Source organism: Sinohyriopsis cumingii, chromosome 3 (assembly GCF_028554795.1).
Source record: "Sinohyriopsis cumingii isolate HCF-2022 chromosome 3, ASM2855479v2, whole genome shotgun sequence".
NCBI classification, from domain to species: domain Eukaryota; kingdom Metazoa; phylum Mollusca; class Bivalvia; order Unionida; family Unionidae; genus Sinohyriopsis; species Sinohyriopsis cumingii.
In genome coordinates this window covers 3,628,217-3,650,700 of record NC_142963.1, presented here as the reverse complement: position 1 = coordinate 3,650,700, position 22,484 = coordinate 3,628,217, and the positions used below count along the sequence as shown (strand labels likewise).

Genomic DNA, 22,484 nt, shown 5'->3' with positions numbered 1-22,484 from the left:
ACTTTCAGTTTATGGAGAGAAAAATAACAAAAGTAATATTAAATAAGAAATAATGTAGAATTCCAAACAAAGTTTGGTTTTGAGGGGTCATACTGTTTACAGAGGGACCGGTTCAGTTTTTAGGGGTTTTACTATATTTTTCAAACATTATTTGCATATGACAGTGTTGTGTTCCTTTTGAATATTTTTTTGTGTGGCTTTGTTTGCTTTTTTAGACTGGTGGTTTCAAGGCATCTAAATACAGTGGAACCCCGCTATAACGCGCCCCGCCATAACGCGAATTTGGATATAACGCGGTCGTAGCATGGCTCCCGAAATTTCGTATATTCATTCACACATGGAGAAAAAAAATTTGGAGAAAAGTAAAAAAAAAAAAAAACAAAAAATTAACTTCATTTTGGGCATGAGATTAGTTGTGACTTTTAAAATAATATGATCGTGGCATGGTTCCTGATATTTGAAATTCATTTACGTGTATTTTTATCGGACCGTGAAAATATTTGTTTAACGTACGAGAAATAGTGTGTAAAACGTTTATTATAATTTGGTGGAAGAATTCGCGTATGACTTTTAATAATAAACGATCGGAACTTAACAATTTATCCTGGTTCTTTAAGTGATTTTGGAGAAGTGATCGTGTATGAATTCTAAAATAATACGATATATATAACGTACGAGAAATAGTGTGTACAACGCTTGGCTTCTGAAATTTATCAATTTGAACAGGTTGTGGTGAAGCTCCGTATTCTACTCTAGAAGAGAAAACTGGTTTCATTAGGTTTTTGAATTGTTAAGCCGAAGTAAACATTATCGGAAGTGTTACTTATTACGGATCCATGAGTAAAGCCAGTAAATCGTCTTTGTGATTGTCTTCCATGAATTCTGTATACAGTCGTTGCTCAAACAATAGCCGACATGGGCTTCTTATTTAACTGCAATCACAGCCAAGCAGCAGACAAAGTTGTGGTTGATACAAGAGTCGCACAATTTAATAAACATCAAAGGACGAAAGCCGCCAACATGTATGCTGTGCTTGGCGGTGTGATCAAACAACAAACAGTTGAAAGTAAATAATATCCACTTTATTATCTGTAAATTAAAAGGGTATGAAATTGTACATCCGTTCAGCTTAATTTTGTTTTATATAAAAAGTGATTCGTAACCATTGCAGGCCTTCATTACTTAGTTATTGAGCTTTATCTGTGTACGTTGTTTGCTTATATAAAAAAATATTTTACTGTTATGGAAAAGCAAGTTCAAAAACGCAAGTCGTTTTCTGCTAAAGAGAAACTGTATGCCCTAGATCAACTAAAGAAGGGCAAACAACAAACTCAGCTTGCCAGAGATCTAGGAATCAGCGAGTCCACTTTGCGAGGGTGGAAAACAGATGAAGGAAAGCTCCGTAGTCTACCCAACATTCTTGAAGAGGAAACTGGTTTACAGCGTAAAAGGGTTAAGTTAGCTAATGACAATGTCCTAGATTCAGCTTTGTACCAATTTTTTGTACAAGCTCGCTCAGAAGGTGTTCCAATTTCTGGCCCAATTCTGAAAGCCCAAGCAGAGAAATTTGATCGCCGTATCAATGGAGATGATTCCAAATTTAAGGCGAGTAATGGCTGGCTAGACAGATTCAAGAAAAGGCACGCTATCAGCCAAGTTCTTGTGTCTGGGGAAATCCGCTCCGCTGACAAAGAGGCTGCCAATTCCTACCCGACTGGGCTTAAAAAGTTGCTGGAGGACGGTTGCTACACAGCCGACCAAGTTTACAACTGCGATGAGACTGGTTAATGTTATAAAATGTTACCCGATCGCACCCTTGCAACCAAGACTGACAGTCACAAACGAGAAGGTTTCAAGAAGAGGAAGGACAGAGTGACTCTCTTATTTTGTGTTAACAAGTCTGGCAGCCACAAAGTCAGACCTCTGATGATTGGAAAATCGAAAGCTCCCAGATGTTTTCATCATGTAAATATGAAGGCACTTCCATTCCAGTACACTAACAGCAAGAATGCTTGGATGAATAGCTCCATATTTGACGACTGGTTTCACAAAACATTCGTTCCAGATGTTCGGGCTCATTTACGAAAACTCAATCTGGAGGAAAAAGCTCTCCTCCTGCTGGATAATTGCCCTGCCCACCCCCCAGCGGAAAATCTTGTCAGCAGTGATGGCAAGATCAAAGTTTCGTACCTCCCGAAAAACACTACGTCAGAAATCCAGCCACTTGACCAAGGCATAATTTCCGTATTTAAACAAAATTATCGCCGTGAAATGATAAAGGGAATGGTAGCAGATAATAACGCATCCGTCGACACATCACTGGCATTACTCAACTTAAAAGAAGTATTAATTTAGCAGTTTTCACATGTTTCTTTTGATGTTCACAAAATCTGAAATAAAAGTTATTTGCACGCTGAAATCATGCGTTGATTGTTAATTATTCTTGCAGTTGTCGCATATGATAAAATTTTAGCGGTTGAAATTTGTACGGACACCGTATGTAGACCCGGGAATAGCTGCATGCAATGACCGTACGATATCAGACGGCAAGTAAATGGTTTCAATATTTTGTTCATCCTATATTTTACACGACGAATTCAGACTATTACAAAATTATTGAATATTTTAAATCTGTACGATTTTCAATGAAATTACATCCATTATGGATGAACTGCATGCCACGACGGCACGGTAGCATACGGTGTTGATACACTTTTCATGATATAGCGATAGTCTGGTATTATCGGTCAATCTGTATTATCGTTCAAACAAATAAAAATTAGTAAATGTTTTTAATGCACAGTAATAACATATAAATATAATAGCCTTCGATTATTTTGAATATATCTTAATTAATGCATTCCAGTTAATATTCATCTGATGATAAGCCGACTTTTGATCATTGTACATGTATACACGTATATGTTCTCGGAAAAAAAGTTAAATATTGTAAAACCCCGCATTAACGCGACCCCGCTTTTAACGCGATCCGATTTTATGGACCCCGATCATCGCGTTATAGCGGGGTTCCACTGTACCTCCACTTTTTGATGATGGGAATTGGAAGCAGCATGTGTCATCATATATCACATAGATGGAATTACATACCTAAATCCAACTGGTCAGACAGACTCATTACTAATTTTTGTTCCAGTCTTCTGTGAAATTAGCTGACATTGAACCAGCAGGCAGGTGGCAATTCTGCACTCTGACCCCAAGGTCAAGTAGGTTTGGTTTTCAAACTTGTTCACAAAAGCAAAGAGATATTAGTTATCCAATGTGCACTATTCTTATTCATTGTGAGATGTGTTTTAATGAAAAACCAATTTTAATGCAACAATCTGTTCAGCAGAGTGGTGATAACAAGAATTTTGAACTGTTTGTTATGGTTGCCATCAGATCAGGACCATTTCCATTCAGGACCTGCTACATAAAAAGTCTGTCAGTAAAACCATCTATTCTGCAGAAATAGCCATGAAAAGATTTTCAAGATAGCTGACAAAGTTTTGAAGGTTAGACCAGCATCATTTTAATTTAGGACTAACTACATATGGCATGTAGTGTACAGCAAAAACGTAGAAATCTTAACATTCATTTAAAACGAGTAATCATAATATTGTCATATAAACACAGCCATATTCAGAGGCAGCTAAATTAATTTACAGATGAGCTAGTTCATCACTTCATCCAATGACTTAGGTTGTTCAGAAAAAGAAACAAAAATTTATTGGGGGGGGGTCTGGGGGTCCTTCCCCTGCAGTGTCAAGGGTCGGTGCTGAGAGTATACAAAACTCTTCTGGCAGCCCATATTATCATAATAGCTTGCAAAGATGTTACTTCATTCCAACAAAAAATATAAAAACTAACCCAGCTTAAATAATATAAGATTTCAGTGTTCATTGTCACATCAACTTGTTCTCCAGTAATATTAGTGCTGAAGTTATCAAATGTGCACGTCACTGTTCGCACAAAAATTAAATCACGATAACTTGTGAATTTTTCCAGCACATATAACATGTCACAATTTTCTCTTCCCATAACAATATTTTGTTCTTCTCTTTTTGAAAGTTTTTAATTATATATCAACTACATAAAAATATTCACATGAATTCACTTGTCTTGTCCCCCATTGCACACAAGAACCTGTTGATACTGTTACGACTGTTTGCTACGGTTCTTTCAGTCATAATGTATTCTGGGTTCACCTGGTACTGGCTTGAGGTGAAATGAATGTAGCATTTTGATTGTGGTGTTTGTCTTGATATTTCTGGACAATAAAAGGCTAGAATACAGAGGAGATTATAGAGAAGAATGAAGGAATATGTACTATTTATGATGTAAATAAATACAGCATAAATTATGTTTAACTTTTTATTGTGTTCTCTTATTTCCTTCTTCTAATACTCACAAGATCACAATTACATTCACATACACAAAAATAATTTTACTTCATGACCATACTTTTACTATATGACATGCAAACAAAATTATTTTTTAATACACAATTTTTCATGTATACTTTAAGAAACAACGATTTTAGCATAAATGTTTTTATAAACTAAATTTGATAAAAAGAGTATTTTTTTATAACATCAAAGTATAATCCTGTTGGTGGAGAATTGTACTTACCCTATTTATAGAAACTCTCTATAAAATAAAACCTTCAAATGAAAATCTGGGCAATTCTGAAAATTTAGACAAATCCAAAATTTGTATAAATCAAAATAACTGGACAAGTCCGAAATTTGTATAAATCAAAATCTGGGCAAATCCGAATTTTGGACTAATCCGAAATTCGGATAACTTAAAATCTTAAATCAAAACCCAGACAAATCCGAATTTTGGTATTGTAATAACATAACACTTTCAGAGATGTTTTTTTACCTGAATAAAATTAGTCATGACTGATAAAAATTTGGATTTAAAATTTTGGTCTGAATGGAGACAGACGGTTCTGACTTCAATGCTGTCAGTCTCTCATCTGCAAGGAACTGCAGCCTTATTTATACTCTCTGTACCCTTGGAGAACCTTGGATGTTTACACAAAACATAAACAACAGGGACACTCAAGGTTCTCAGATTCGGGTTAGAAACGGGAATGCTACCACCTCACGCTCAGCAACATAGAATGCTGAGAACAATGGCGCCTATACAAACCTAGTAGAACACGTTCTGGGAGGCAATATTTGATTAAAATACACTGTACACAAGTAAGGCAACATACAATATCATCATCTAGTAATACATCAGTATCTAACAGTTACTTGAAACATAATGACAAGTTGAAATAATCATCAGCAAGGATGAAACAAGTGACAGTCGATCTCATTCAAAGCCGACATGTGCTTTCAACGATGGACCGTCTCAAGAAAACGTAATCATTGGAAAAATGGTACATGTACGCTGCATATTAAATAATTGTACTAAACATATAGATAAAATAAAATTGTGAGACTGGCATAACAATACCCATGTGCTAGTCGTGGGTTCTTTTGCAGCTTTGGCAAAGATTTATTTTACTTTTGCTTTTTCTCACCATTGATTTTGTGGGCTCAGTGTCCAATCTTTTTTCATTTGCAACAAGAAATTTTTTTTCTTCCTAAGCTCCTACTTGTATTGTCTACATGCAGTTCATATATTCTAACACAGGGTTGCATCTGCCCTCTCATGTTAGAATATTTTTAAAATACTGTATAGTGCTTTTTCCTGATGTCTTCAGACCAAGTTTGATCTTCTGTTAGACTTTTAGGTTTCAATGTTTATCCTCCTTGATTTGGAATCAATAATATCATTCAGGACATTGAAGGATGACTCTGCTTGGGTGTCATGAAAACAACTTGGTAAAGTCATGACTATCTTTGATAGACAAAGGGTATCTGACAAAGTTATCATCACTTCCCCACCAGTGATCTATACACTGTCCCTCCTTAAATTCTGAAAGGGAATCGGTTTATAATCTTCTACCTTCCAAATCAATGTTCCAATTCCTTCTCATTTAACATGTTAGATGCTACTGTAGAGTTGACAACACTAGTTCAAATCTTTCTGGCAAAGATCATAAAAGGGTTGTCCTCTGGCATTGTTTTCTTACAAATTGACCAGCTACATTCCCATCAACTCCACATTCGAGTCATTCCCATTTCCACTAATTTTTCAAACCTTGATCCAAACTTTATGTGTCCATGTTTCTATCAATAGTTTGAGATGCCATGTTTGGCAAGCATGCTTATTACCATGAGTTTCCATTATTCATTGGATGAGTAGAAACTTTTGACCAATCAGAATGCTCCTTACAATGACAAATACTATTACAAGGATCATCTTTAAAGGGATAAATTATTGCAGTATGGAACTGGAAAGACCATTGGTTAAAAACCAGATCAAAGATGATAGAAAAAACAGACAATATAGAGGAAAATCGGATTCAGGCCAGGAGAAAAGTGGAATTCCATGGAGAGAAAAAAAAATCATCATTATTTTAATATCATTGGAAAGATCTATATCTACAGAGAGACCTATATTTTGATTTACAAAAAGGACTGAGTTCTTGTAATAATGTCAGTTTACTCTTCATTTTACTGAATACAGCTTGTGCATTTCTCCACAAAATGGTTTTGGAGAGAAATTCTTAAAATATATATATATATAAAAAGGTCAGGCAATAGAAAAGTGATGAACAGAATAGATTTTCAGTAAGCATCTGCTTTCTTTCTGCCATTTTTATACAATATTTTAATTTATACTTTAATTTTTAAACACACTAATCTTCCTATCTTAGACTTCAGCTGAAGAATTTGTTTTAAAAGCTTTCAATAATAAAACAATCTTTGATGTAAAAAAAAATTTTTTAATTGACTGTGTATGAAAAATTGCATGAATTACAGTAATTACATTTATAATAGTTATATATAAAATTAAGATGCAACAAAGTGATTTCAGGAGTCCCCAAAGGTTCATGGTTTTACTGTATACAGTGAGCCTCATTTACTGGAGTACACCTGTATCTAGTGTGCAGATTAAAATGACCAAAACTTATTCAACCACACTCCTGTATATCCAAGCATTTTCATGATCCTTGAGAAGTTGTAAATTTGAGGTGTATACCATACAGTACATGTCTTCTGTAAGGCATAACAATTAAGATATTTGTATACCTAGAATAAGGAATGGAGTACTAGAAGATAGTATTAAAATTTCAAGAAAAATCATTTCATTACATTGTTCTCTCCAAAACATAAGCAAAATAGTAATTTGAACATTCTTGATAAAACAAATTTGAACATTATACATTACTTTTTTGTTCTGACAGGGAAAATAATAATGTGTAGTCCTGTTATTAAGAAGATCAAGGAAAAAGACTCTTTAATCCTATCCTTGTGTAGTTGAAATAGTAGATTTGTTCAAAACTGCCATCATTAGAATACACAGGTTGATAGTTGGCAATTACAGCATGTGCCTCATCCTTCATGGATGGAAAGGTGTGGTTACTCTTACGAGCTGGAACAAAATACATCATTGAAATCACACTACGATACAGACCATAATATATCCATACTGTCAATGGGTGTTTAAGATAAGTTACACTGTATTCATATCTTTGATACAGCCCAGAATATATCCTACTGTAAATTTTGGTTTAATATAAGTTACACTGTATTCATATCTTTGATACAGCCCAGAATATATCCATACTGTCAATGGGTGTTTAAGAGAATTTATACTGTATTCACAACTTAAGACATTTGTTAAGCCCATATACTGGCAGATGGCATGAAAAAAGTACAAACATTAATGAGGTTACAGCTCTGGCATGTGAAAATGAAGATTTTGTGTAAATGTTTAGGAAAGACCTATACAGTATCTCAAAGACTGGTTTGTAAGTGACACATAATGTCCCTCAAAACCACTGTATATTTTACTTCATCATCTGTGGTAGCTTGTATTTGTACGGTTAAATGATATTTTGTCACATGTCATACACTAGTGACACTAGGATCTAAAAAATACTCAAGGTACATAATCAGTGTACAGCAGATACTGTTCACAATGCAAGTCTCTCACATTTTTCTTCCTTTGAGGTCTATTCATTATAGGGATTTTCTTCTTTCTTTACCAAATTTTTCTTTTAACTGATAACATCTCTAGTGTACAAGCAGACATCAATGAACGTAGTATGGCAATCCTCACAGTATGATGAACATGTCAATGCTATGCAACACTTTCAATACTGTTCCCATTCCCTCTTAGGCATTAAACTAACTTAGGTCCAAATTTTTAGCTGAAACTCAAAATTTAAGATTTATTTAACCAATTATGAGTCAAAGAGTATTTCCATAAAATGACTGCTGCTATTGATGCCTGCAGCAAGATGCACTTTCTGTAGGTGATAAGAACACATCAGTCACAAAAATACCTGGATGTCTGTATGGGCAGACTGTAATGATATCTATAAAGTATATCTTACTCCTGTCTCCCTAATCTGTTGAATGTTAAAATAGCCAATTTACAGTTAGGCCTGGAGCTTCCACAGATATCATAATGCCAAAACATATATTGTAGTGCAGCTTAACAAGTGAGGGAGCCTTAATAGCAAGTTTCATCATGTAAACACCTATCAAGTGTAATCATTAATTATTAAACTACAGTGGAACCCCCGCTATAACGCGCCCCGCCATAACGCGAATTCGGATATAACGCGGTCGTAGCATGGCTCCCGAAATTTCGTATATTCATTCACACATGGAGAAAAAAAATTTGGAGAAAAGTAAAAAAACAAAACAAGAAATTAACTTCATTTTGGGCAAGAGATTAGTTGTGACTTTTAAAATAATATGATCGTGGCATGGTTCCTGAAATTTGAAATTCATTTACGTGTATTTTTATCGGACCGTGAAAATATTTGTTTAACGTACGAGAAATAGTGTGTAAAACGTTTATTATAATTTGGTGGAAGAATTCGCGTATGACTTTTAATAATAAACGATCGGAACTTAACAATTTATCCAGGTTCTTTAAGTGATTTTGGAGAAGTGATCGTGTATGAATTCTAAACTAATACGACATATATAACGTACGAGAAATAGTGTGTACAACGCTTGGCTTCTGAAATTTATCAATTTGAACAGGTTGTGGTGAAGCTCCGTATTCTACTCTAGAAGAGAAAACTGGTTTCATTAGGTTTTTGAATTGTTAAGCCGAAGTAAACATTATCGGAAGTGTTACTTATTACGGATCCATGAGTAAAGCCAGTAAATCGTCTTTGTGATTGTCTTCCATGAATTCTGTATACAGTCGTTGCTCAAACAATAGCCGACATGGGCTTCTTATTTAACTGCAATCACAGCCAAGCAGCAGACAAAGCTGTGGTTGATACAAGAGTCGCACAATTTAATAAACATCAAAGGACGAAAGCCGCCAACATGTATGCTGTGCTTGGCGGTGTGATCAAACAACAAACAGTTGAAAGTAAATAATATCCACTTTATTATCTGTAAATTAAAAGGGTATGAAATTGTACATCCGTTCAGCTTAATTTTGTTTTATATAAAAAGTGATTCGTAACCATTGCAGGTCTTCATTACTTAGTTATCGAGCTTTATCTGTGTACGTTGTTTGCTTATATAAAAAAATATTTTACTGTTATGGAAAAGCAAGTTCAAAAACGCAAGTCGTTTTCTGCTAAAGAGAAACTGTATGCCCTAGATCAACTAAAGAAGGGCAAACAACAAACTCAGCTTGCCAGAGATCTAGGAATCAGCGAGTCCACTTTGCGAGGGTGGAAAACAGATGAAGGAAAGCTCCATAGTCTACCCAACATTCTTGAAGAGGAAACTGGTTTACAACGTAAAAGGGTTAAGTTAGCTAATGACAATGTCCTAGATTCAGCTTTGTACCAATGGTTTATACAAGCTCGCTCAGAAGGTGTTCCAATTTCTGGCCCAATTCTGAAAGCCCAAGCAGAGAAATTTGATCGCCGTATCAATGGAGATGATTCCAAATTTAAGGCGAGTAATGGCTGGCTAGACAGATTCAAGAAAAGGCACGCTATCAGCCAAGTTCTTGTGTCTGGGGAAATCCGCTCCGCTGACAAAGAGGCTGCCAATTCCTACCCAATTGGGCTTAAAAAGTTGCTGGAGGACGGTTGCTACACAGCCGACCAAGTTTACAACTGCGATGAGACTGGTTTATGTTATAAAATGTTACCCGATCGCACCCTTGCAACCAAGACTGACAGTCACAAACGAGAAGGTTTCAAGAAGAGGAAGGACAGAGTGACTCTCTTATTTTGTGTTAACAAGTCTGGCAGCCACAAAGTCAGACCTCTGATGATTGGAAAATCGAAAGCTCCCAGATGTTTTCATCATGTAAATATGAAGGCACTTCCATTTCAGTACACTAACAGCAAGAATGCTTGGATGAATAGCTCCATATTTGACGACTGGTTTCACAAAACATTCGTTCCAGATGTTCGGGCTCATTTACGAAAACTCAAGCTGGAGGAAAAAGCTCTCCTCCTGCTGGATAATTGCCCTGCCCACCCCCCGGCGGAAAATCTTGTCAGCAGTGATGGCAAGATCAAAGTCTCGTACCTCCCGAAAAACACTACGTCAGAAATCCAGCCACTTGACCAAGGCATAATTTCCGTATTTAAACAAAATTATCTCCGTGAAATGATAAAGGGAATGGTAGCAGATAATAACGCATCCGTCAACACATCATTGGCATTACTCAACTTAAAAGAAGTATGTCACCTTGGAGGTAAAGCCTGGGATGCTATCACTGCACTCTGCATTGAATGATGCTGGATAAAGGGTCTTGGGCCAGCTTTTATGCCCTCGACACAAAATGATAGTGACAATGAGCTTGAATTTACAGGATTCACTGAAGACGACGTACGTTTAGCAGAAGAAGCACTCAAAAAATACGAGCACAGTCATCATGATATCCTTAACTGGTATTCAGTAGATGACATCTGCCCTATATACGAACACATATCAGATGACGAAATTGTTACAAATGTCAGCAGGAAGAATGAAGCTGCACAATCAGAACCTGAAACCAGTGACGATAATGATAATGATGACAATGGCACCCCAACTGCCCCACCAAAATTGTCTGAAGCAGTAGTACATTTAGAAGCAAGTTTAAGGTGGCTGGAAACACAAGATGTTGACAGCGTCAAAGTCCTTCAATTAAGAAACATTCTTGACTTTGCTAGAACCCAACAGTTCGCGGCAAAGAAGCAAACTTCATTGGATATATTTTTCAAGAAATGATGAAATTTAAATTTGGAACCACACTGACTTTGCACTTTGCGCAACGATTAATTTAGCAGTTTTCACATGTTTCTTTTGATGTTCACAAAATCTGAAATAAAAGTTATTTGCATGCTGAAATCATGCGTTGATTGTTAATTATTCTTGCAGTTGTCGCATATGATAAAATTTTAGCGGTATGAAATTTGTACAGACACCGTATGTAGACCCGGGAATAGCTGCATGCAATGACCATACGATATCAGACGGCAAGTAAATGGTTTCAATACTTTGTTCATCCTATATTTTACACGACGAATTCAGACTATTACAAAATTATTGAATATTTTAAATCTGTACGATTTTCAATGAAATTACATCCATTATGGATGAACTGCATGCCACGACGGCACGGTAGCATACGGTGTTGATACACTTTTCATGATATAGTGATAGTCTGGTATTATCGGTCAATCTGTATTATCGTTCAAACAAATAAAAATTAGTAAATGTTTTTAATGCACAGTAATAACCTATAAATATATTAGCCATCGATTATTTTGAATATATCTTAATTAATGCATTCCAGTTAATATTCATCTGATGATAAGCCGACTTTTGATCATTGTACATGTATACACGTATATGTTCTCGGAAAAAAAGTTAAATATTGTAAAACCCCGCATTAACGCGACCTCGCTTTTAACGCGATCTGATTTTATGGACCCCGATCATCGCGTTATAGCGGGGTTCCACTGTATTAGTCTTTAAAATGGAGTTACAGAAATTATGAACAAACTGGCTGACTGAGGCAAAATTTCTTTGAAGGACATGATAAATACTTTTAATGACAGTGTACCTTTGAAATTATATGAATTAACTATGAACAGAAATATGATAGATGTAGTGGCAATTAACTATGAATAGAAGTACATGTATGATAGATGTAGTGGCAATTAACTGAATAGAAGTATGATAGATGTAGTGGCAATTAACTGAATAGAAGTATGACAGATGTAATGCCAATTAACTATGAATAGAAGTATGATAGATGTAGTGGCAAATAACTTTGAATAGAAGTATGATAGATGTAGTGGCAATTAACTATGAATAGAAGTATGATAGATGTAGTGGCAAATAACTATGAATAGAAGTATGATAGATGTAGTGGCAATTAACTATGAATAGAAGTATGATAGACATAGTGGCAATTAACTATGAATAGAAATATGATAGATGTAGTGGCAATTAACTATGAATAGAAGTATGATAGATGTAGTGGCAAATAACTATGAATAGAAGTATGATAGATGTAGTGCCAATTAACTATGAACAGAAGTATGATAGATGTAGTGGCAATTAACTATGAATAGAAGTATGATAGATGTAGTGGCAAATAACTATGAATAGAAGTATGATAGATGTAGTGGCAAATAACTATGAATAGAAGTATGATAGATGTAGTGGCAAATAACTATGAATAGAAGTATGATAGATGTAGTGGCAATTAACTATGAATAGAAGTACATGTATGATAGATGTAGTGGCAAATAACTTTGAATAGAAGTATGATAGATGTAATGCCAATTAACTATGAATAGAAGTATGATAGATGTAGTGGCAAATAACTCTGAATAGAAGTATGATAGATGTAGTGGCAATTAACAATGAATAGAAGTATAATAGATGTAGTGGCAATTAACTATGAATAGAAGTATGATAGATGTAGTGGCAATTAACTATGAATAGAAGTATGATAGATGTAGTGGCAATTAACTATGAATAGAAGTATGATAGATGTAGTGGCAATTAACTATGAATAGAAGTATGATAGATGTAGTGGCAATTAACTATGAATAGAAGTATGATAGATGCAGTGGCAATTTTGCAAAAATATATTTTACCCAAGAATGTATTATTTTTATTCTGAGTTAATTTGAGTTAAGAGTGAGACGTTGGTTTATAGAATCCATGTAATTTTGTCAGATCTGAGACAAGCTAGCCACACATTTCAAAGGCAAAATGTTAATATCTTTTTATAATTTCATACTACCAGATTGCATAAGCACAAAACTTTCTCAAGCATAAAAACAAACTGAGGCTTCATCCCACAAAATCGAGAAACCATATTTTGAGCTGATATTCCTTAGTCTTTTTACCTTCTGTAGATATGTAGATGAATATTAAGCCAATTCTAGAAACTTTTTAATTCTATCTTTATTCTGTGCAAAGTTATGAAAAATAAAATTTTCACATGAATTCATTACAAAGAGTGATTCAAAATTTTGAAGTACTGACACCAAGAAGCTGGCAAAGTACTGAGACTCTGACTGCATGATTATGAATCCACTAATCAGAGTGATTCAAAATTTTAAAGTACCTTCTGACACCAAGAAGCTGGCAAAGTACTGTGAGACTCTGACTGCATGAGCATCATGGTTGATATCATATTTTGGGTTCCACTGGAACAAGTTTTTCTCTGGATGCCACTGGGTTCCAAATATAGGGTATTTTTTGGCTGGAAACAAAAAAGCTAGTGTACTCATTGGTGCTTAAATCTCTAGCAACTGATTCACTATCACTGTACTTTAAATATCAACTTGATTGATACAGAAGATTTATGGGGTACCATTCTACTATTTATTCAATTCAAAAATTCCTTCCTTCAAACCAATGACTGCTCCCCTTGTGGGACCCTATGTTGTGCCTGATGTAAATGTGAAAATCTGATAGGATACTGTTAAAGTCTATTTCATTGTTTGAGAGAATTGCTTTGCCATCAGAATAACTGATATACAATAAAATACCTTAAGAATGAATGCCATCAATTTTTGTATGATAATTGTTTAAAAAAATTAAATACTAAAAGCATTTTGACCACTTGTGGGATATTTATGTGGACTTTCTAAAGGAGAGAAATTATTGCATGTGATAAATGATTTATATCCCAAAAAAATCATCATAAAAATTGGACTAAATTTTTTTTATAAAAAATATATTTTTGATGTAAATGGGAGAAATCATTGCATGTGATAAGTTTTTTTTTTTATTAAAATTGATTTTCTTGTATAAAGAAGTATACTGAATTTTTAATGAAAAACAAAATGTTATTGTAAATGTTTCTCCAAAAATACCCAATCACATTAACATTTGGAATTATTCAATGTTGGGAACACCAACAAACTTAAGGTAGTCCCATATCAACATGCATAGATGAGGTGACTTCTTTCCTCCATGTTTCCACCGCTCCGGTGGCCTAGTGGTTAGAGCATCTGCCTCGAATGCAGAAGGTCGTGGGTTCGATCCATGGCTGAGTCATACCAAAGACTTACAAAAATGGTACTAACAGCTCCCTCGCTTGGCTCTCAGCATTAAGAGGTTAGTGTTAGGACTGGTTGGCCTGGTGTTAGGATAATGTGACTGGGTGGGACATCATGCTACATGTCTGTGGCATGATGCCCAAGTGCTAGACATCACTATAAACTGCCACAGTGCAGACATTGTAGCAATATGACTGAAAAATTGTTAAAGCTATGTTAAAAAAATCTGAATCTCACACACACACACACTCCTTCATTTTTCTGAAGGTAACTGACCACCACTGCATTGTCTGACATTATTAAGACTGTTTTTGAATGAAGACAACCTTCCCAACACGGGAGGCCTTGAGGATTGCCTTTATTTCCAAGAGGTGGATATGGTGGGCTCTCTCTTTTTGAGTCTACTTGCTACTGACCATCTCAAAGTCGGTAGCAATTGGGCCACCCAACCTGACTATGTTGTGTCTCAGGAGAGTGTGACCTGTGATTGTGGGGCTCCTAATGGAATTCAGGAACCTAAGCCATTCTCTGTTCTGCCACTGAATGAGGAAGTTTATGATTTTCGTTGATATCTTTACCTGCTGATCTAATGGACAAGACATTGGATGCAAATGAGAGAGGGGAGCCATCTGCATAGGGTGCATGTAGAGGCATGTAAATTCATAAGATCTACAGTGAAGAGACTGAGGAGTTGAAGGAACTCACTTGCCATGAAGAAATGTTTTGAAGCAGCTCTCTCCAATGCTTGAACAATGCAGTCAATGTGTTTGGACAAAAAGACAGGTCAGATTCATGTTGGTGAGGAACTCCATACCCAAATGAATGAAATACTGGGAAGTAACAAGTACACACTTGTCTGTATTTACCATCCACCCTAAACTTCAAATGAGACAGTGAAGGTTGTACACATTGAGAGCATAAACAAACTTACCAAGTGTTTTTGTAAGATATGGTCCATGTACGCTCATGACATCCCAGATGAAGATTTTTTGGAAATGGGTGATAACTGAGTCCAATGTTCAGGTAAAAGTTCATTTGCTGAGTGTGAGGCCTAAAGAAAGGCATGAGACTTTAACACTTCTTCTAATTTGCACAGATTGCTTAAATCAATCATGGGGACAATTTCTCATTGGCTTTCTTGATAAATAATTGCCAGGAATAGAAGCCAGGGGATACTGCATTTCAAATAATCTCTTCTTCCCTTTTGTCTAGTAATGTCTTTATCTCCTCTGCAATATATCTGCCTTCATGGGATCCAACAAAGTCTCCATCATAAAGGGAACTGACAAGAGAGGAGGGGACTGGCTGAACAAGGAGTGGAGCCCTCATAAGCCAATTGTATCAATCACTGGTCATGATGGAATAAATTGGCCCATGATCTGTAGAAAAAAAGGAGCCTGGCACCCATCTGACTGTTGCCAGGGGGCCTTAAAGGGAATAAGTCATTGTTAGGAAGCCTAGAGTAGAAGAAAACATGTTTTCTCTCTCCCCTCTCTGTCTGTCTGCAAGATGTAGAATTAGGCAATCTCCAATCACTCACTCTGCCTCGATAAAGTTTTCATGTCCAAGTATAACACCTGTCATACCTATGATGCTTGTCATTCCATCTCTGAGGCTGCTTGTGACCAAGGCAAGACGAGAACAGAGGTTGTACTGACAACTGTAGAGGCAATTCTTGTGCTGTCTGAATTCTGATTTTCTATATACATACCTCAAATATGGGTGCACATAGTCTCAAACAGTCATGACATCATCAGAGCAGACACCACATACAGTAATGACATCATAAATGCAAACACCATATACAGTAATGACATCATGAGTGCAAGGACCACATACAGTAATGACATCATGAGAGCAGACACCACATACAGTAATAACATCATAAATGCAACATGATATACAGTAATTACATCATGAGTGCAGGCACCACATACAGCATGACAGCAGACATCACATACAGTAATGACATTATAAATGCACCGTATACAGTAATAACATCATAAGTGCAACACCATATACAGTAATTACATCATGAGTGCAGACACCACATACAATAATGACACCATGAGTACAAGCATCACAAACAGTAATGCCATCATGACAGCAGACACCACATACAGTAATTACATCATAAATGCAAACACCATATACGGTAATAACATCATAAATGCAACACCATACAGAGTAATTACATGAGTGCAGACACCACCTACAGTAATGACATCATGAGTACAAGTACCACATACCGTAATTACATCATTAATGCAGACACCACATGCAGTAATGACATCATGAGTACAATCACCACATACATGACATCATGAATGCAGACACCACATACAGTAATGACATGAATGCAGACACCACATACAGTAATGACATCATAAGAGCAGACACCATATACAGTAATGACAGCATAAATGCAAACACCATATACAGTAATTACATCATAAGTGAAGACACCACATACAGTAATGACATCATGAGTGCAAGCACCACATACAGTAATGGCATCATGAATGCAGGCACCATATACAGTAATGATATGAGTGCAAGCACCATATACAGTAATGACATCATGAGAGCAGACACAACATACAGTAATGACATGAGCAGACACTGCATACAATAAAGACATCATGAGAGCAGACACCATATACAGTAATGACACCATGAGAGCAGACACCACATACAGTAACGACATCATAAATGCAAACACCATATACAGCAATGACATGATGTGTGCAAGCATCAAGTACAGTAATGACATCATAAGAGCAGATACAACATACAGTAATGACATCATGAGAACAGATATAACATACAGTAGTAACATCATGAGAAAAAATACAACATACAGTAATGACATCATGAGAGCAGATACAACATACAGAAACAACATCATAAATCCAGACACCATTTAAAGTAATGACATCATGAATGCAGACACCACATAAAGTAATGACATTATGAGTGCAAACACCACATACAGTAATGACATACATGCAGACACCATATGCAGTAATGACATCATGAGTGCAAAAACCACATACAGTAATGACATTAGGAATGCAGAAATCATAAAGTAATCACATCATGAGTGCAGACACCATATACAGTAATCACATCATGAGTGTAGACAGTCTGAAGAATCCTGTTAAGCAACACATCCACTGTGGGACACAATGACCAACATCTCTGCCCTTTTGTGACTATGCTAGACATTCTGATTCAATTATCACTGCACCTGTCCTGGCATACTGCATAAGTTCTGCACATTCATTTTATCTTTGATGTTTCCAATTTTCATTTAGATCTTTGCAATGACATCATGTTGTCATTATTTGGTCAATTGTAGCTGTCTTTACAATAAGTCATCACATGCTTTATCACTATATTGGTTACTGATACTTCCTTAACTCCAATCTTCATCACATAATAATTAGCTACTCTTTCTCATGATTCCAGTGGGATACAAACTGTTCATCCTGTCACTTTATGCAAACATGAGTCCCTCTAAGGCACTGATGTTCTACTTGCTCAATTTTTTCCCCCATGAATTCAAGATAAGACCATTTCATCCCTTTAACTACTGATAGTTGAATCCATCTCTGCTATCCTTTATTGATACCAAGTAATGACATCATGAGTGCAGAAACCACATACAGTAATGACATCATGAGTGCAAAATTAGCCTCTGTGGTTGACATATTGGAAGTCAGATTGGCACTGTTTTCTCCAAGGACCAACAAGACATCATAAAAAGAGTTCCAGTGAAAATCTCATGTTGAAATGACTTTCTGTCTTGGAGAAGCAATGATAACAAGAGTTTTCAAGATGTCTACCATAGTGGCCATAGTAGATATAAGAATGGCACTATTTTTATTTACAGCTGTAGGACCAATCCAGACATTATAAGAAGTTTTCTGGTTAAAGCACAATGTCAATGGGACCAGCCATCTTGAAGAAGTAGTGTTAACAAGACTTTCAAGATGGCTATTGTGGTGGCCTTATTCCAAGTCAGATTTACGTCATTTTCACTTACAATCAAACAGATATCGTAGGAAGTATTTCATTTAAAACCCCATACTGAGTTGACTGTTCATTCAGAAGAAGCAGCAATAACAGGATTTTCAAGATGGCTATTGTGGTGGCCTTATTCCAAGTTAGATTTATGTCATTTTCACTTACAATCAAATAGACATTGTAGGAAGTATTTCATTTAAAACCCCATACTGATTTGACTGTTCATTCAGGAGAAGTAGTGATACTATTTTCAAGATGGCCACTGTGGCAACTATACTATCAGCTGAATGAATTTCTTATCAATATGGAGTTTTTACTAAACAATTCTTATCATGTCTAGTTGGTCCTGAATGGAAATGGTGCCATTAGAGCACATAGTGAGTAGCAATAACACAATTTTGGCCATATTGAATGTGCAAACAACCATTTTCATTCTGGACCAACTAGAAGTCATAAGAAGTTGTCTGGTGAAAACCTCATGGCAGTATTACTTTCTGTTTAGGAGGAATAGTGATAATATTTTAAAGAGGGCTGCTGTTGTGGCCATATTATATATCAGACTGGAACCATTTTCATTTAGAACCAACTAGACATCATAAGACATCTTCTGGTGAAAACCCCATTTCAATATGACTTTCTGATCAGAAACAATAACAAGATTATCAACATGGCTCCTGTGGCACCCATATTTGATATCAGATTGGCACCATTTCCATTTTGGGACCAACTAGACAGCATAAGAAGTATTTTGGTACAACCCCATGGCAATATTACTTTTGCTCAAAAAGAGTAGTGGTAAGATTTTCCAGTGGCCACCATATTATCATAGAAGTCTTTCAGTGAAAACCTGTGTTGATTTTGACCATCTATTCAGGAGGAGCAGCAATAGCAAGATTTTCAAGATGGCTGCTATGGTTGCTATGGCAGCAGCCATAATGGACACCATATTAGCACCATTTTCCTTTAGGATCAACGAGACATCATAAGAAGTGAAAACCCAGTGTCAATATGAATTTCTGTTCAGGAGTAGTGATGAAAAGATTTTTAAGATGGCTTCTGTCATGGCCATATTAGTTGTCTGATCAGCACCATTTTCATTTAGGTTAAACTAGACAAAATCTTTCAGTGAACCCACTATGTTGATATGACCATCCATTCTGGGAGAGTAGCAATAACAAGATTTTCATTTAGATCAACTAAACCATAGGACGAAAGTGAATGTCATGTTTAATGGTAATCCTCCATCTAGTCTAGAAAGAGTAGCACTAACAAACTTGTGATAATGGATGGATGGACAAATGACCATCCCATAAACTCTCCTGGTCTATGACCAGTAGAGCTACTAACAAATTATGAAGGATAAAATGTTAGCAATGAATGTAAAATAATTGTACTTACCTTCCATTGTGGATATAAAGACTTTACCCTTTCTGTCCAAGTTGGTAGACAGAACTGTATAAAATTTTGACAAGGCAGGGTTGCCATTAAAAGTCTGAAACAAATTAATCAATGAAAGATAAACTAAATAACAACAACAAAGACCTATTCTGAACATGGGGTGAATAATACAAGAAGAGAAACAATTATTGCTTGCTATGCATTTGTACAAACAATACTGAATAGTAGAAATATAATTCTGATTTTGATTTAAAAAGTTCTGACCTTAATAAAGTAGTCCATTTCTTCATCTTTAAGGTGCTTTAGGAAATAAAGAAAGATCAACAAATCTCTGTTCTGGCATCAATCATTCAGTGTGGAATAGGAAAAGTCTGTCTATGGGTCAGATATTTGCAATGAAAAGGGCAACCCACCCCACTAGAAAAATAATTCCACAGGAGGAAAATTTTATTGAAATAAAGATTTATCTTGAAACTTTGTTTCCTTTCTCAAACACTTTTCTTCAACTCAAAGCTTCTATGTGTGTGTGTGTGTGTGTGTGTGTGATTCGGATTTTTAACATAGCTTTAACAATTTTTCAGTCTTTTCGCTACGATGTCTGCAGTGTGGCAGTTTATAGTGATGTCTAGCACTGGGGCATCATGCTGGGGGTTTGTAGAACTGCCAACACAATTCAAGAGAAGACATCTGTGAGAAGAAACATCTGTAAATGTTTGGGACTTGTAACTGATGATGTAAGCAGCCCAAAATAGCTTTGTTTGATTGTGAAAGCAAATGAAAGTAGATTCTAGAGGAATGAGGATGGAAGAACTCCAATGGGAATGTGCGGAGAACTTCAGTCCAATCCTGTAAGGTACTGAGTATTCACTCATCATTGTAAGAGTTACTGCATTGAAGTAACGAAGCCAGTGTCTCTTGAGCTACCTGCAAAGTAGTTGGAGAAGAATGTCAAGGATGGCAACTAACTAACTACACTTGAAGTATGTTATGAGTTAGATCCCATTACTTCCAAGGTGTTGGTAAGTACCATATTTACCACATATGTTGGGACACAAAAAAATAATTATTTTTTGTGCCCCAGAACTTGCGGTGAATTTTTTTTTTAAAACCTACATCATGTGCCCCAAGATCCCCTGCCACAACCTGCCACACAACCATCCCCTGCCACAACCAGCCACACAGCATGTTACAATAAAATAGATAAATAAAATGCTTATTCGATAATAAAATGAAAGAAACTAACCTTGTACTGTTATCATTTATTTAGTTTTTTGGTCAACGTTAGCATTTTATTAAAGGAAAAATATATCCACAAACTCTGGATAAGTATCGCATGCATCCATAATGTTATTGCTTTCGTCAGACAACACAACACATTGGTCATTGACATGAATATTGAGAAACGAATCATGTTTGGTTGTCCTCAAAGGTTTGAATGTCATGAGAATGAAAACTGGATCCTGCAAAATCACATACGAATGAGAGAGAGAGAGAGAGAGAGAGAGAGAGAGAGAGAGTGAGAATTATCAACTCCATTGCTTGAAAGCACCTGCCATTCATACGTGACACGGCGTAAGGTACAAAATAACCAAGAGTGTATTATATCCAGGGCAACAATGTGACAATATCTTGCAAATTAAAATCATTATTAGAAATACGTTCACTGTGAATACAAATGACAATCTTTTTGATTCCATGGGTTACAAAAAGTATTATTAAAGCAACTTAATGCGGTGTATACTCGAAACCCATTTGTGTCAATTATGACTACAGATGGAATATAAATGAAAGCCCAGATGTTGAATAAACACACCTTGTAACAGACATAAACCCATTGTTTGAACTTACCGGTAGGATATCAAATACAAAGTTTAATTTATTACAAAGCAAGCTGACCCCAGAAGCAGACTTTGGATTTCTTTTAGCGTGGAGACTTTTTTAAAACTATACATATGTATACAAAGTTGGCTGACATGGGGAAGCCAACTTTAATTTCTTTCTACCGGTTTTCACTGGGATTTTGAAAATAAGTAGAAACAATGGAACTCTTTGAAATGATAACTTCTCACACATTTATACAAAAATTCATTCCTTACAGTCATTGTTATTGCATACATAGCATATATAAAGGGGAATAAAAAAACAACAAAATAAACCACATTATAGATGTCCGCTATTATGAATAAGTTTGTAATGCGATACTCAAGTAGTGAAGAGGCCTTGCCTCGTGCATGGAAAGAAAATGTGTTGCCTAAAGCTTCATCTAGGAGGCCCGTAGGTTGACCAAAAAAGCATGCTAGAGAAGAGGAGTGTAATGTAAAAGAAAATGAACAAGCTGCAAAATGACACGAAATTGGAGACCCCCATCAGGAAAGAGATGATGCCTATGAAAATGATGATGTCAGGTGAGGGCATTACAAGTGTTTTACATTAAAGCAAAAGGAGGAAGTTGTAAATTTCTCAAAATTGCATATAATTCGAG

At 35.8% G+C, this 22,484-nt stretch overlaps 1 protein-coding gene across 5 annotated transcripts in view; it reads right to left on the bottom strand.

The window, feature by feature from the left end:
• Positions 1 to 4,357: 4,357 nt before the first annotated feature.
• The window catches only part of LOC149802363 (gamma-glutamyl hydrolase-like), a 52,639-nt gene continuing 34,512 nt past the window's right edge, over positions 4,358 to 22,484 (bottom strand). For all 5 annotated transcript variants that reach the window (XM_089951606.1, XM_089951607.1, XM_089951604.1 and 2 more), the window contains 3 exons: positions 20,003 to 20,096; positions 13,636 to 13,773; positions 4,358 to 7,497 (listed from right to left, as the gene is read on the bottom strand). In XM_089951606.1, coding sequence (XP_089807732.1) covers positions 7,346 to 7,497; positions 13,636 to 13,773; positions 20,003 to 20,096 — 384 coding nt within the window. In that variant the 3' untranslated portion in view covers positions 4,358 to 7,345. The remainder of the gene's footprint in view (positions 7,498 to 13,635; positions 13,774 to 20,002; positions 20,097 to 22,484) is intronic.